This window comes from Clupea harengus, chromosome 2, assembly GCF_900700415.2.
Source record: "Clupea harengus chromosome 2, Ch_v2.0.2, whole genome shotgun sequence".
In the NCBI taxonomy this organism is placed as follows: domain Eukaryota; kingdom Metazoa; phylum Chordata; class Actinopteri; order Clupeiformes; family Clupeidae; genus Clupea; species Clupea harengus.
Genome location: NC_045153.1, coordinates 21,997,484 through 22,014,983, shown reverse-complemented (window position 1 = coordinate 22,014,983; position 17,500 = coordinate 21,997,484). Strand labels below are relative to the sequence as shown.

Here is a 17,500-nt window from a genome sequence, read left to right as displayed (position 1 = left end):
TCATGATCCAGCATGGGGGCCATCTCTCTGCCGGCAGTGCTCCTCTCCTCTCCTCTCCTCTCCTCTCCTCTCCCTTCCCTTCCTCTCCTCTCCTCTCCTCTCCCTTCCTTTTCTCTCCTTTCCTCTCCCCTTCCTCTTCTCTCCTCTCCTCTCCTCTCCTCTCTCAATGTACTCCCCCCTCCCCTCCTCTCTCACTCTACCTCACACACCTGTACATCCCCACCACTAATAGTATCAGCCCACTCCGCCTGAACCGGCCACAGGGACCAGACAGGGGCTAATCAGGGGCCAGTGCTTCCCTTCGCTAGCTGACACTGATAAGCTAGGCTGAGTTATATTAGCGGCACTGCCACAGCCACTGGCCCAGTTGGCTTGCTGACCTTCCGGTGGTGTTTTTTTTTCTTCTTCTTTGGGTTCAGCACTTTCTTCAAGGCAAGATGAGGGGAGGGGAGGTGAGGGGAGGCGAGGTGTTGGAGTCAAGGCCCCTGTGTGTTCGCCGATTGCTCTCTTGGGATTTCATTTTTTTGTGGAGGTTTCACTTTCTGTTTCCCTCTCTCTTCTCTCTCTCTCTCTCTCTCTCTCTCTCACACGTTCCTGATTCCTTGTCCACCTCTTCCTCCTCCTACCTCCTCTCTCTCCTCTGTCCTCTGCTCTTTGCAGAACACTGGACAGTGTTATATATCACTTCCCTGGGGAGCAGGGCAGGTCCAATTAAATAGTTTCTTGCGTTTCACTTTTAAAGGCCACCAGTAGATTAATAGGGGATTGACTGAGGCCCCTATAGCTACAGGGAAAATCAGATCCACAATGATGAATAATGCTTTGGTGCAGAGGGTTTCAGGTTTTGGGTACTTGTTGATTGTGTGTGTGTGTGTGTGTGTGTGTGTGTGTGTGTGTGTGTGTGTGTGTGTGTGTGTGTGTGTGTGTGTGTGTGTGTGTGTGTGTGTGTGTGTGTGTGTGTGTGTGTGTGTGTGTGTGCATTAAAGACAGAGAGGGTAAGGGTTTGTGTATGTATTTAAGTTTGTTGATTTCACTTGAGAGTACTTGACAAGGTTAGCATTTTTTAGCATTGGAGGGTTAGGTCTGCTTTTGTTTTCCTCTGCTGGCCATAACTCTCTCCTCTGTTTTTTTCTTCTTCTCTCTTTTCCTCCTCTCTTCCCTTCAGTTTCACTATTCATTCGCTTTTGGTTCCATAAGCATCATAATAGCAATCGCACGAAATCCATCACATACAGACAAATACTTGTTCAAAAAGCACATTCCGTTCTTAGCACATCCCAGCCATGAGAATAGCCACAGTGTTTCAGTGATCCGTATCAAGCCTATTGTCTCTCCATATCAGCTCCTTTGACAGGAGTGAATCATTGGTATCAGGCGTTTATGGCCTCTCCAGTCTTCAGACAGTATGGTGGATGTCGTTATGATGGCAATAACTGCCGACTGACTCTCATTTCCTTTAATAATTCCCTCTTCTGGCCTCTGTGCCTTAACTCATCCCAGATTCCTTTACCGGTCCCACCTATAAAAGAGAGAGAGAGGGAGAGAGAGGGGTAGAGAGAGATATTCCTGTCCTGGTCCCACCTATAAAAGAGAGAATGAGAGAGAGAGTGAGAGGTAGAGAGAGAATGAGAGAGAGGGAGAGGGAGAGAGAGAGTGAGAGGTAGAGAGAGAATGAGAGAGAGGGAGAGGGAGAGAGATTCCTGTCCTGGTCCCACCTATAAAAGAGAGGTAGATAGAGAGAGAGAGAGGTAGAGAGAGAGAAAGAGAGGTAGACAAAAAGAGGATGAGAGAGATTGATTGACAATTATTATAAAAGAAAGGTAGAGAGAGAAAGAGGGAGGCAGATGAGGAGGAGAAGAGCAGATGCACTTTACCTCACATCAGTAGCGGGATGAGAGAGATGGGGTCACAGGTCGGAGAGAATTGGTGGCTCTTCCCACGCCATTGCTCATCGTTAGGGACTAATTAAGATTTCATAATCTGTGAAACGGCAGCACAGTGATTGAATGGCTCATTTGGGGACTGGGTGTAATCAGACTCTGTCTGGTAAGATGTACAGCTCACCTTGCGTGAGGCAATTATGAGTGACAGTCACAAATTATCAACAGGAAAGGCTGGATTTATGATAAATAGAGCAACCTTGTAACGAGCAAGCTGTCATGAATTGAATTGATTAGCTTAGCTTATGCTTATCAGTGGTTTACAACCACTAGTGGTGTCAAACAGAAACTGCGCTGTGTGAAAAGTCTCTGACAGAGTAAAGACATTCTTTAACAGCTATGGAAAGACTTAAAACATTTGTATGTGTACCTGCAGAAACAAGGGATTTAACATGGATTTGCAGAAACAGTTGGCAGCAGAAAAAGAAAGAAAAACTGCTATTCTGCAGCTCAGGCCTTAAGGAGATTATGTTGGAGAATAAGGGAATTAAGCCATTTTTTTTTTCTGGTTGAGATTTTAGGGTTTGTGTGGGTGTTTGAGGTGTTCGTCTTGAGTTCCATCCTTGTGATTGGTTCTGTCAACGTTCCCTGGTGGCCAAGGTCTCTCTGTCACTCTGTCTCTTTGTCTTCATGTTGTCTATTTCTTTATTTTCTCTCTCTCCCTGTCAATCTCTTCCTCTCTCTCCAGCCCTCTCTCTACCTTTCTCCCACTATCTCCCTCCACCCCTTTCTGTCTGTCTCACTCTTCCTCTCTCTCTCTCTTTCTCTCTCCCTTTCTCTCTCTCTCTCTCTCTCTTTTCCCTCTCTGCTGGCTCTGTGTGATTTTCTGTGTGTGGAGGTGGTAGGCCTTGCTGTTAAGTCTGTGGTGCTCCCTCCCTGCACACAGTCTCTCTCTCTCTCTCTCTCTCCCTCCACCTCTCTCTCTCTCTCTCTATCTATCTCTCCATCCCCCTCTCTCTCTCTCTTTGTGCTTTGCCTGTCTTTGATCAGGGCCTCCTCAGGTGGTGGAGGCAGGCCCACTGCGTGTAGGAGTCTGCATTGATGCTGGTCCAGCAGGTACCACTGGGGATCTGCACCCACCTAGCCTGGCCTTCAGATGTGTGTTATAGGATGTGGGATGCCTTTCAACAGCCCTTAAACACTCTCCCATTGAGCCCTTATTTAAGGACTGACGGAGACAGATTGCCTTATCTTTTGTAAAGGAAGACTTGCCAAGTAGGCAGGAAATATGAGTTACAAGTAGACAGGCGAAGCTTAGCTGTAATGAGGGATCAGATATCTAAGGGACAGAAATTAACACCTTAAAGCTGCAGTAAGGACTTTTGTTGGGAAACTAACAAAATAACTACTTAAAAAGCATGCAGAAACCGCAAACAGCAACTACAACTGAGGTGACACCAGTACTAGTTGCTCATCAAAAACATTTTTCAAAGCGTGGTGAAGAGTACTATTTAATAATATAGCAATGGCATGTAGTACAGTATTAAATTATGTGTGTGTTGTAGTCCTGTTGAAATAATCTATTTTGAAATGAGAATTTCTGAGAATGGGTATTGAAATCTGCCCTGGAGATGTTGTCGTACAGGAGGATGCCACACATGGCGTGGATCTGTCACAGTCTGACCCATCTCCGCAGGAAGGTCTGCAGATCTGTCTCACTGCAGGAGGGTCTGCAGATCTGTCTCACTGCAGGCTTGCATTAACACATAAACCAAAATCAGCAACTGATTGTTTTTTCCCTCTTTAAAATCAGCAGGGATCCATGTATTTTTGCCTTTGTTTTGCATTTTTCCCTAAAGCTTAACGTAGCAGGCAACGCGGTGTGCATCAGCTCTGCATGCAGATGCTCTGGGCTTAACTGATGTGAACTCAATTACCACTTGGAGGGCTTTGGCGGGGCTGCACACTTTTGGCCGCCTCTGTGATTTTTGAGCTCCCTTGGGCTTCCAGTGAGAGCTTAGAGCACCAACCCCCCCTCCACCCCCCAGCCCCCCCTGTGCCCCCACCCTCAGCCAACTCCAACTGCATACTCCGCAGCCTTCAGGCAGCCTGTAGAAGAGGGGTTTGCAGGGGTGTCTGTGTGTGTGTGTGTGTGTGTGTGTGTGTGTGTGTGTGTGTGTGTGTGTGGGTGTGGGTGTGTGTGTTGAGGGGGGGTTTGGATGTGTATTGGTTAATTGATATTCACAAGCTCAGCCCAGGGCTTCTCCGATGAGCATCTTCTCTTTTTTTTCAAAAGCTCATGCTGACAGGACACTTTTAGACACTGCACACTTCAAACAGGATCAAAGAGGACTGGGGCGATGCGCCTCCCATCCCAGCCAACTGCAGTCTCCCTCTCCATGGTGTAACGCTGTGCTCTATTCCCACTCATACCCATCCACTGACTCTTCATCTTTCAGCCTTTTCTTCTCTTTTGCCCTCTTCCTCCTGGTCTCTCATATCTTCCCTTATCCACTGTCTTTTCTATCTGTGTCTGCTTCCATGGTTTCCTAACCTTGGCTGTTTACTTCAGTGCTCACTTCAGCTTCTCCTTCCGTCTCTTGTCCAGCTGACCAACTTAGCAGCCGGCCCTGACCTGCCGAGTTCCAATTAGCCAACCGGTAGCTCTTAAGGATTGCTTTCCTTTGCAATGCATTCACAAAAGAGTCATGAATAAATACGGTGCAGAAGCCACAGCTGTGTGTCTGTGACTGGGACTGACACTGACCTTCCTGTGAAAATGCTGGGAATGTCTTTTAACTTCAAAGAATACAACTGACTAGTGGCTGGAGAACTTGTCAGGTATGCACAACCTTGTGTGATGTGAGGGGAATATGTACCTATTCTTTAATACAGTTCATGACATTTACTTTGCATGTCAATTTCAAAATGCACAAAACATAATGATGAATATGTTGTTTCATAAAAAAAGGATTGTGTCAGACATTCTGTTCCCTCAAGCAATGTTGCTTGGCAATTTTGTCGGCCATTGCTGAAGAAAAAGCATATCACGTCAAACCCATCTTATTTTTTAGGAGACCTATTGAGCATTTTCCTCGTCTTTCCACAGTCATGGCCACAGTCCCATGAATCTATCTCCTTTAATATGCTTCAGTAAATAAATGCTTCTCTCTTAGATGAAATGGGGCGACTTGTCTTGATGCCAATAAGCAAATGTGTTCCCATGTCTCTACGGGCCCTGTGAGCAAATCACAAGACATTAGGGCCCATTTGCCTCAGTCACCTCCTTAATAACATTCCCTGTTAATATTCAAATGTCAGCCTAAATGGCAACACCCCTCAGCGGCAATTTTCTCTGCTGCTCTCTATCGATCTGATGAGTCTTTGACCTCGGCTGTTTTTTAATTGTGGGCACACAAGCGCTGTCTACTTTGCTCTGCGCTCTCTCTCTCTCTCTCTCTCTCTCTCTCTCTCTCTCTCTCTCTCTCTTTTCTCTCTCTTTTTTTTCTCTCTCTTTCTCTCTCTCTCTCTCGGCTCAGTCGGGTCCTGATGGCTTGTTGTTGTCAAGCCGCTTTGTGTTTCCATAGAGCAGCTGCTTGATAAATGCCACACTTCAGCTCTCATCCTGGCATGGTTGAGATGCCCCTGAGTGTCCCCAGAGGATGCGTACGTGTTCAAGTCTAGGTTTTGTTTTTCAACCTTGTCAGTACGAAATACCTTGATTGGAATACATGAGCAATACACCATTTATGTACGTGCATGAAAGCATTTATGCTTGCTGGTTGAGTTGTTTGAGTTGAACTGCCTTACAATAAAATTTGCCCTGTGACATCAATCTTTTTCTCCACTGGTAGAGTAAGGGCTCAAGCAACACCTCAATCGTGCTCCTCGAGATCACACAAAGTACTGTTCACAAAGCCCTAAAGATCCCCATGCTAATCAACGTATATATGTTCACTCTGCTTTTAGTTTATTTTCTTCTGAAACCATCTCTGTGCGTTTGCTGTGCAAATACTGCAGTGATATGTAACAGTTTACAGTGTTTTGCATTACATCTGCAGAAGGCTTCATGTATAAGGCCGCCCTTGTCTTCATTATGCGCCTCGTGCATAGGAGCTCTCCCTTGCACAGCGCTTTTTTTGTCTGACAAGATCCATTATTTTCCACTAAGACAGGCAGGTGATTTGGTGTGCCGTTATCATATTGTGTACTCTGCTCAGCAATAGGTGGTGCTTTGAAGGTTAATCAGCTTCTGGTGGGAGACTGGACGAGAAAGGAGGCATGTTTTCATATAGAGGGAGGGGGAGATAACAAGACTTACCAGGTTTCTTATTCTTTCTCTTTCTCTCTCTCTCTCTCCCTCTCACTCCTTCTCTCTCTCTCTCTCTCTCAGCCACCCTCCCTCTTTCCTTATCTCTCTTTTTCTTTCTTCCTTCCACTACCTCCTCCTGTAACTCACAGTGAATATGAAATGTTCTATTCCACTTCAGTAGAGGACTCTGTCCTCCTTGTATTCTGTCTTGTGGACTTTCAATATTAAAGGCCATGGCTTTCTCAAACGGGGAGGTCTTGTGCCTTTCCGTGTTGTGGTTTGAGTGGGTGACATTTCTGCTCTGTGGCCTTGCGGCCCTTAAAGGGACTTCAAATCGTTATTCTTTCCCTCAATTAAATTAGGTCTCTGCTCTGACCTCTGTGGCATCCCGCAATTTGATTCAAGCAGATTAACCATTAAATCTCCCCAACCTCCCTATTTCCTCCTCTGGTCTGAGCCCCCGAGATGCACTGACTCCTAATGTCCAGAATGTTGACACGGCTAATTGAAGAACTTCGAAGCCAGTCCCAAGAAGCAACCAACAGAGAGGCTTCCTCAACACGGCTGTTTGTGTGTGTGTTTCATACCACTGGCGGATGCTGTAGGTCGCTGTGTGGCCGGAGTTGATGTCTTTGAATGAGAGCCGCCATGCCAGTGTGGGGAGGGGATACAGAGGTCTAACGCAGCTTCTGTGATTGTGTGGAGTTCTGGAGTGCCTCTCCTGGAGCTAAACGAGAGAGTTAGAGTGAATTGCAGTCATATTAATCTGAGAGTCAGTCTACCTTTGGATCTTTGAGCACAGTTGAAAGAGGATGTACTTTTAAAAATGTAATTTCTGCTCAAGCAGTTTCAACTCTAATTACATTAGCTAAGCTAGCTCTTTTATGTCCTTCTCAGGCCGCGTGGGGCTTCATAAAGCTGCTTAATATTAGAGAGCTCACTTGAATGGGGGACTGCAAGTCGTATAATCAGTTCACAATTTATCCAGCTTGATGTCTCTTAATAATATTCCTTAGAGGTTCTACTGAGTTGCATTTTTGTTCTGTATGAACATGGTTAGCATGGTTAATCTCCAGGCAGAAGATTTAGTCAGGGTGTCTGTGTAAATCCAAAGCTCTGAGTCAGTGAGCTCGTTGTTCGAGGTGGACCTGTCCTGTGACCCTTGCCAAGTTGTATGGAGAGGTGGACCTCGGCAAAATGAACTGAGCAGCTCGGGGCGGACTGTCAGACGAGACTTAACAACGTTATGTCCAAATGCAGAGTCTATAAATGGGGGTCACACTCAAGGGTGCCTGAGAAGTGATCTCGCCCTCTAATGAATTGGCTATGGGTTTGCCATGGAATCACACACATTCCGAAGGAAAAGACGTATTGGTACGTGCACACTCTCCTATTCACAGATGAAATATGAGTGGATTACATTACATAATTGCACAGTGTTAGTGATTGGTTTTCCCTAAAACAGGAACATATAGAGCAGCGTTTTACTCATTAAGCATGTTCATTGATCTTTTCTGTACTGGTGTTTGTTTTTCACTGTTCCAATCTTGCACAATTGTTTTATGTTTTTTCTTCTCATAGACAGGTAATTTTGGCTTGACTACTTATCTTCCGGACAGGTCTCCTTGTTGTGACATTAAAAGTAAATTAAAATGTCAAACGGTCTGTTTTGCGAGATCTGAGATATCTGTGTCCTCTATGCAGTATCTCACTGGTTGATATCAGATTGACTATTTTCTTTTTTTCCCCTCTGGTTATGTCTCTTAAAACCTTACAAAAAAAATGACGACATTCAGCAGATATTTCCAATTATATATGGTCAATTCTTTGTTTTTCAAACTGGATATCTCCATGGTTGTTCTGGATCTGCTAAGACCAAGAGAAAGGATGAGGATGTGCAGTTTTTGAATATGGAACAGCACAATATCTGCCATGATTGCCTCATGCATCATTTATTATGCAATTTCACAGAAACTAAAAGTATCTGGACTCAGAGCAGGTCAAAGAGTGCAGACAAAAGCACATAGGTGTCGGATTGTGTCACAAGCAGAGGGATTTCTTTCAAGTGTGGCACTTTTTGTCTTTACTTGAGGCATAGCAGGTAATAAGACCGAATGAAATGAAGCACTGGTTGCTCTCCTTACCCTTTTGATATTTAAATTGGCAGATGCAGAACCTTTGCAAGTGTCTCCCTGCATTTGCATTTTATGCCAGGGTAGTCACAGTTATGGATGAGAATGCGGTCCTCGCTGAACGAGTTGTAATCCCGAGTAAACTAGGGAATATGCAGTGAAAAGCATAACTGTGGTGTGGTTAAAATCAGAAAATGTATATCTACTTTGTTATTATCATCGCTTCACTAAATGATTGTTAAAATGAACTTGTCGCATATCTACTTAATGCAAATGTAGATTTGTTTCGTCTGTGTCGGTATGCATGGAGTGCCTGTTGTGTGTGGAGTCATTGTTGAGCTGACAGTGTCCGCTGTCGGCGGCAGCACAAACTGCACCGTGCGTCCTGCCCGGGAGCCCGTGCAACACATCGCTGTGCACAGGACACTCTGGGGAGGAAACACTGTCCAGAAAACGAGCGCGGAGTTTAGGAAAATTCAATACGCCAATTCAATACACAAATTGATGTGGAAATTACATTTTCAATGAATATAGATAAGAAAATATATGCGCTCTATTTCAACCTCAGTAATATTGAATGGCCGTTATCGGTGTATGGCAATGAGCGTGTGGTGGCTATTTATGATATTATTTGAATATTACTGAGGCTGTGTCATATTGCAGTATGTTTATAATGTGTATGTTACCCATCTGGTGAGCACGTGCCCATAATAGTGAAAGGCAGAGTAATTTCCAATTACGTGTTTGCAAGTTGTCGTTTATTTGTGTTGTATCATGGTGACAGCAAGTTAAGCAAGAGTCTATTTCGTCTTAAATATGTAATATAATACAAATTGAACAGCATCATAGTGGCCTCAACGGCAAAGTGTGAACCTCATACCGCCCCTTTCATCACCAAGTTCCATAAATAAATCTTCGTAAAGAGGATATTAAGCAATTGTGGTTCCGTGCTGTTGGCTGCGAGCAGACCACACGCCGTCTCCAAGTTGTGCAGAACATTTCATTACAAGGACAAACAGCAGATGGCCCCCTTGAGTTTTAATTCCCCGTGTTTGATGAGTCTCCCCAAAGATATTCATCTAAATTAGAAAATACCGAATGTCTACGACATAGAGGTATTACTTGACCCCCCCCCCCCCCCCCTTACACTCCCCATCCGCTAACCTTTAAAACAGTGTGCAATAGAATAGCATAACATATAATAGAATGGAATTGAAAGGGATCGAGGCGTACAACTTCAAAATTCATATTTTACCCACCACCAGGCTGTATATAGAGTTAATTTTATACGCAAATATGTATATGTCAATTCTTGACCTAAGTGAAGTTTACTGTTTTCTATATCCTGAGAGCAGAACGAAGCCGAGCGGAGCTCTCCGCGGTCCTGAATTGCTGATCTTAAACTAAGTGCGAGTCTGCAGTCGCAGTGATCATCCCTGATTGTGGTCTATGAAAACAAAAACACGGTCCCTCTAGAATCATTTGAGGCTCGTCTGGTCATCTCTGTATGTAAATGTGTGATACACACTAGATGACATGCTGACATAAATATTGACGTTTCACTCCACTGATCTGTACACGGTTACCACGTTTCGTTTCATTTAGAGACATTGATATACATTACATTATAAAGAATAATACTGTAGTAAACAGGTTATTATTCTATACAACAGGTTGCTAATTGGATGGATTCCCCCCCAGGTCTAAAAGAAGTCGTGGACCCTGAATCAGTCTGAGAAAAATATTCGTCGTGTAATTCTTATTCGAGATCGCTTTTATTATATGATTAGGACCTTCCATATACCATTGTCTCTGATTATTACATGCTTATACTTGGTGTATGTGCGAGCACGCTAGAGCAGAGGCGTTTCTAATTGCATAGCAGCAGAGACAGTCGCACCACAGAATTGCACTATCTTCTCCTAGCAAACAGTCAGAAGAGCCTTTTCTTTTGGAAGCACAGACATCGGATGTGATTAAGCGAAGGGTGGGTTTTCTCGCCTTTGAAACGATTGCAAAGGAGGAGTTAAGACTCGCTAAGACTTGTTGATGTCGGAGATGCATTGATCTATGGAGTGAAGTGAAAAGCTCGGGTGCCTTTTTTTCCTGTGGCGCGGGAGTTGAGCGTGCATGCAAACTGTGCCTTTGCGTTGTGGAGAAATGTGCGATAATAGGCGTGTTTTTATCGTTTCTATTATGTGCTGACTGTTTTTTTTCAGACTGGACATACAATTCCGAACGCCTTATTGCTTCTTCTACTCATGGGATCCTCTTAAGTTTAATTTATTTGTATGCTGCTGTCAAACGAGACGTCATCTCTACAGAGTCGGGTCAGTTGTGGTTATGTTTTCTGTCCAGACCGCGAAAGTTGTGTTGTGGAAAAGGCAAATACAGCCTACATATCTCATTTGAAAATCCGTGACTGGAATACGAACAGTGGATATTTCGGAAAGGATTCCTTTGAAGAATTGCTTGGAAATCAAGTGACTTCGTAATACCCACTGTAACTGTCTTTTTTGTGCCGGCGTCGCTCTTATCATTGTGCACACATATCCCCCCACATTCTGGACGCTGTCAGAAAGAATAAACATTTTCAGAAAAGTGTCGCGGATCGATGTTAAACTTGGTGAATATGTGAGCAGAGACGTTCTTGTCGCTAAGCTCCACCTGGGAGACGGGTGGACGTCCTTATCCCCTGCCATAATCACAAGAAAATCGCTTTTGTTTGTTTTGCGGTGATCGACACCCGCGAGTGGACAACGCTGTCCAGGGTTCTGACTTCAGCGAACCGGAGGAGCAGCGGGAAAGGAAGATTAGAAAGATTTGGACTTGTCTATAGACGGAGTATTGTATTTCTGAACAAAATGGAACTGCAAATATCATAGGCGTTGATGCAAATAATCGATATGCAGGTATGACAAATAACCAGATATTCCTCTCGGAGCATTTCTTTTTAACTGGGGGCAAACCGTGATATAAATATGATTTTTTTATCGACTGAACCTTACCACCGTTTGAACTGCTGAAGTATGACAGCGCAATGTCTTGTACTGTCGATAAAATGTAATTACCGGACAGTATAGAACAATATCAATTAATATTCCTGACGGACCAAGGACTGGCCATAATCGCAAAAATGGGACAGTAATCAAAGTGCGCACACAAGCAGGGGTGTTTGTGTTGTCTGTGCTTTGTCTTCGGAGTTAAACACTTGTGTTCGAGACATGGCAGCGGCTATTGCCAGCGGTTTGATCCGGCAAAAGAGACAGGCACGGGAGCAACATATAGACCGACCCGCTGTCAACAGGAGGAGAAAAAGCCCCAGCAAGAACAAGGGTCTCTGCAATGGGAACCTGGTTGACATCTTCTCCAAAGTGAGAATCTTCGGCCTCAGAAAGCGAAGACTACGGCGACAAGGTGTGCGAAGTTCTGTAACCATGTTGAAGTCATAGCAGACAAGGCCAAACAATAATAACATGGTGTGTCATAAATTAGCCTATGTGCTAGCCATATCAACTGTTAATATTCAAAAGCCATATTTGACATAGAGTTGTTTACATTTTCAATCAGGTTTTGTTCTTACTGACAACAAACACAGGTGCCTCCCCATAGGTGAATGGCTTAATCACACGGTGAAAAAAGTGCGCAGATGGTAGGTGTAGGCTATACCTAAAGGCATCTTTTCGTAAGGGTGAACAAAAGCAGATATTACCCTATCAAAGATATAATCTGGCAGGCTGTTGTGCTTATCGTGATAGCCTGTTTCAGACACGCGTGTACAGCTGTCACCACAGCCACAAGACATTGTCAGATGCGACCATAGTCCAAGTGACCAGCCGAAGTGCACACTCATGGGCGTCCCGACGAATGAAATCCTTGTGTTATGCAACTTAAAAGGTCAATATTTCTGAGAAATAGGGCGTTTTTTATTTCATTCTTCGTCTGAAGCCCACTCCTGCTCTGAAGCCCACTGGGCCGAGTCTTGACGTGCGTTTGCCGTTGAAAATCTCTCTGGTCAGGAGTGGAATAACGTCCTTTTGCTTAACCCAATCAAAGGGCCGGTTACGGCTTATTATAGCCTACTTTGATTTGATTGTGTCATTGGCGGGTGTTCAACCTTGATTTGACAAAACAATTATTCAGCCAATGAGACAAGCTTTTGTGCCAGCTTGAGGTAAAGCTGAAACATTGAATACTTCGATCTGAGTGCAGCAGGTGTCCAACTTGTTGCGGCGAAGATGTTATCTAAAACCAACAGTTTTTCATTCACACCAACTCTTCTCATCTATGGAAATGTCAACACCCCAGATTCATGATGAAGGGCTGTTTATACGAGGTGGTGGTCATTTTTTTCCTTTTTCTTAGGGTTCCCGGAGATCAGGTAGCTGATCTGGGTGGAAAAAGCCCACCGGTTGCTATGTTGTTGTTGCATCTGCACAGTTTATTGATAACGTTTTAGCAAGATACATTAATTGTGAATTAATTTTCAAGAACTCCTCGCTATATTTTCGACATAGTCATTTCGGTCATTTACAGCCCTTTCTATTGATTTTGTTATTTAAGCGTATGTTTATTGGCATGGTGTGTCAACCATTTGTCAACGAGGGTGTGGCTTCATCTGCAATTGGTAGCTGCTTTCCTATATCAGACAGCATTACACAATTCCACGGCTATACGATATCCCATAGACAATGAATCATATACAATATCATCGAAAACACTGAACTTAAATGACAACACGAAACCACCTTTCAGCAATTAAAACCCTTTACATTTCAGTTTTTGAACAGTTTTAAACAACAGGTTACCTAAGAATACTGTGAATGGGGACAACACATTTGTATATTATGCCGTCCACTTATGTGTTGAGGTTGTACATTTATAATCATGAATGAGCCTTTTGGAGAAGAGCTAGAGAAAGACATCAATGCTAGACCAATCAATAGCACCTCTGGTTGGTGAAATCATAACAGTAGAGGCAACCTGGCATGCATTGTTTCTTAGCACCAGTCGGTGTTGCCCAGTGGGGGAAATTTCACGCAAATTCATTTTGATTAAAAGACTCTGCACAGGCTCAATGGAGCTTGAAGTGCCAATCAGTATCATGACAAACCCACACCTGTGATCAGTGCCGCCGCTCCCATAACGCGAACTACGCGCTGTGCGTAGGGCACCAAGTCCTGAGGGGGCACCAAAAAATAGGCAACTGAAAAATCATCACAGTTATAATAATTATAATGCCGATATTATTTCAGTATAGAAATATTAGGCACCTTTTAGGCATGTATATCACAAAACAGGCAGAACAAGAGATATATTTAATTGCTCAAAAAAAGTTACGATGGTGCCCCCCCCCCCCCCAAAAAAATAAATAAATACAAATACACACTCAACTTCCCAAGCTCGCCGTGGGTGCCCTTTCCTATCTCAGTGGCCTGACGAACTTTGACAGTAGGCTAACTTTTCGAAAATGGCCTCAAAAAGACAACAGGATTCAGGGGCACAAAAAAGAAAGAGAAAGAAACTGCGAGATGATGCCCGTGCATCACTTTCAGGTAAGTCCATGTTTAATTATTGTTAAATACAGGAAATGTGCTGCTAATTTAATGGTTAGCCTATGCATACACCTCAAACTAGCTGACGTTATTGCTAATGTTAGCACACTCAAATATGTTGTAACTTAGGTGCAAGTAGGGTCGCCAACCGTCCCGGATGGTCCAGGACATCCCGAATTATGGGTGATTTTGATTTGTCCCGTCAGGGACAGCTCCAGTCCCGTATTCCAATCACAGCCTTTTTTATTTGTATCCGTGAAAAGAGAAAAAAGTTAAGTGTTATCTGTGCCCTGGAGACAAGCGCCTCTCAACTGCACTTGACTCCACAAGCATTTGTTACTCCAACACGAACAGGTGAAACAGGTGAATCACCATTAAATTGGAAGCTTGCACATAGACTACTGGTTGTTTTCATATTTCATATCAGCATTCTTTACACATGATGAACTGGTGTTAATATGTGTGAATATGAACTCATGAATATAACCTTGTTCATAAGAAGTGTCTCAGGCACCCATTATAATTGTAGAAGTTAAATCGAGGAGACTATAACATTAGCTAGATAACTAGCTATCATTTCCTGCAAACGGAAATCTTCCATTTAAATCGTTTAAGGTTATTAAAAGTTTCCTTAGCTAGCTATCTAGCTAGCTAGCATAGCACCTTGATAACCATAGCAACCAGGAATCACAACTTTAGCTGCAAAGTTATGGATCTGTAGTGACAAGAGGTGTTTTAGCTGTTCTACATAGTGTTTTTACAAAGTAAACTAAAATTGTGTGAATTTTCTGCTTCTAAATCTTTGCTTCATTGAAGAAAATTGCTTACTTGTATACTTCTGCTTTTAAGTTTGTATTTATGGATGACTATTTAATTTCTACGAAGATTTTGCACATCCCAATACTTGTGTGTATGTATGTTTTGGCTGTTATGTGTTTACAAAGTAGATTTTCCTTTTACGTTTTAATAATATGTTCTCGGGGGGGGGTGCATCATAAAGGAGTTATGCTTAGGGCACCAAAATGGCTAGCAGCGGCACTGCCTGTGATGGTCATTTTAGTACCACATGTATGTTCCCCCACCCACCTTCACTGTTTGTATGCATAGTGTGAAAGGCATGCTGGATAGGGTGAATTTTCCTCGTTGTGGAATAATCGTAAGTAGCGAATTACATGTTTGAGGCCAGCAGCTTTAGTTTGTGTTAATGGCGATGTGTACGGGCGCGGCTGGGGTAATTCGCCTCATTAATTTCCCTTGTGAGACTTTGGGGAAAATCTTCAGTGAGCAATTTCACCACAATACCCACAGCTTGTAAGAGAGAAACTGACACCAGGGGCTATACTTTTGAGCAAGTGTCCAAACACTCTCTCTCTCTGTCTCCCACACACACATAAAGCGAGGACACTCCTAAGGAAGACTAATGGTTTGTTTGGTGTGCTTAATTCAATAGCTGGCCACTGGAAGGACATCTCCAGCAAATAAACCTGAACGCACCACCGATCATAAGCAGGGCTTTGAAGCGACCGCCCGGGCACCGGGGGGTGGGGGTGCTGTTGTCTTTATTGCCCAGGCTCTTCCGCCACAGCTGAGGCCACAGAGGAAATGGAGCCCCTTCCTGGAGTGTCGCGCCGGGCATATTGAGTGTCATCACGCCTTAGATGGGGTGATTAGTTAGACGGAGGCTTTCAGAAAGAAAACACAAAGCCAATCTCTCACTTTCCTCTGTGGATACAAAGGCTTTGGTGGGGTGTGTGTGTGTTATACAATCAGAAAAGGAGGCGTGTGATTTATCCTTTTTCATTTTATTTAGCTGTGCTATTTTTCTTAGACACTCTGGTTTAAAAATCCACACCGTACATCCTATCCTCACAATTACTGTAACGACTATTTTAGGACAAAAAACAATATCATTTCTTTACTAAACAAGAAAGTTGATCTGCGTTGGTGTGATGTTTTATCTAATGCTCCTACTGCGCTTGAAAAAACTCATCAACTCCAGGCACACATCTCCGAGAGAGAGCTTCTCTTTTCTTCATTCCATCGGTTAACTGTTAACTCCAAGGGGCAGATGCACGCAGGGGCGGTTTTTCCTACAGGCGGTATAGGCGGTCGCCTAGGGCGCCACTCAGAGGGGGGCGCAAAAAACTGCGCCCAGCAAAAACAAAACAAAAAGAAAAACAAGAATTGTGGGGTTTTTTTTGCGCCCCCTTCTATATCTCCAACCAATATTTTGACATAAAAAAAAAACATTAGGGTAAAATTAGCCAAAAATCGAAAACGGAAGGGGTACGTACGTCCTTGTTGTTGTCAGAACATGCAAGCACAGTGAGGCGTTTGGTTAGAGTGTGTGTGTTCAAGAAACTTTGAAGAACAAAATAATGAAGAGGCAAAAGCCATCCGGGGCGCAATTTAGGAAGAAAAGAAAGGAAGAAGAAAAGAAACGTGCCAAGGAGAAAGGTAAATCCTTAAATCCTGTTCTAGCCTAGAATGAATTCCAGATAAGAAAACGTTCACGAATGCGTGAATTGCCCGCGGCACTTTAGTGGAGTTAAGAAAAGATGTTGTCAACTTTAGCGAATGGTTTGTATGTAATCTTGCTAGTTAGCTAACGCTAGCTAGCCAGTGACTTGTGACGTTCCTTGTTATTGCCATTCAGTAGAAACATCAGTTCAAGTTCAGCTGTACCGCAATTTGCGTCATTTTGCGTCATAAAAATTTGAGTAATCAAATTTGGACAGCTTTAGTTTTGGTGGAGCGAGCTAGCCAGTTTAATTAGACATGATTCAACTAATCAAGAGCTATGCATCTTGGGATAAATTTGTTTTCAGGCTGTCCAAATACACCAAAATGCTTAATAACTACATAATAGCTACATTTAACAAATGATGATAATACATACTTTTGTTATATCATTTTAGATTCACTTTCAGAAGACTAAGAAAACATTATTTGCAGGCGATTGGGAAGATGACGTGGAGGTGTGTGTGTGTCCATAAACAGTTCAACAGGGGGCGTGGCCGGAGCGTAGTCCAGCACAGGCGTGACATTTTCTCAGTGATTTGTTCTTGAATTCATGTTTGTTCATTGTCGCGATCGTTGTTGTGTTTATGTGAAAGAAATGCAGTCTTACAGGGCAAAATAGCGTTTGAAAGTTGCAATTCCGTTTTCGTGGGGAAAACAAAATATTTTTTATTTGGGGGGGGGGGGGGGGGGGGCGCCAGGAGTGAAGCTCGCCTAGAGCGCCAAATGTGCTAGGGCCGCCCCTGGATGCACGTATAGCGGGGAGCGCTGCGCCAGGCCAGTCCGCAGAAAGCGCATGACGTGTCTTTTTATTTTACGTTGAAATTAATTATTAAATCGCAGTCGCATTGGAGTGGAGGCCCAATTGAGCAGACTCATGGAGCCATCGACCAACAGCAAAGGAAAGAAAAGTTTAGCGACCAGGAAATAGATATACATTCTAACATCGTGTCATCAAACATAGATATAACACAGGGCAGTAATTCTGCCCCACTCAAAAACATATTAGGACTATTTGAGCACCTATAACGAACACAATTAATAGTGTAGCAGGTAGCCATGTAGGGAAGCAGATAACATAAAAAGACGTTAACAAAAGTA

The 17,500-nt window shown here is 43.5% G+C and overlaps 1 protein-coding gene across 3 annotated transcripts in view; it reads left to right on the top strand.

Moving 5' to 3' along the window:
• The window catches only part of fgf14 (fibroblast growth factor 14), a 139,784-nt gene that overhangs the window by 75,079 nt on the left and 47,205 nt on the right, over positions 1 to 17,500 (top strand). Inside the window, exon 1 of one of the 3 annotated variants that reach the window (XM_012833995.3) lies at positions 9,489 to 11,741. The exons of the other annotated variants lie outside the window; for them this stretch is intronic. Coding sequence (XP_012689449.2) covers positions 11,549 to 11,741 — 193 coding nt within the window. The 5' untranslated portion in view covers positions 9,489 to 11,548. Of the gene's footprint in view, positions 1 to 9,488; positions 11,742 to 17,500 lie in introns of those variants that run through there. 3 annotated transcript variants of the gene reach the window in all.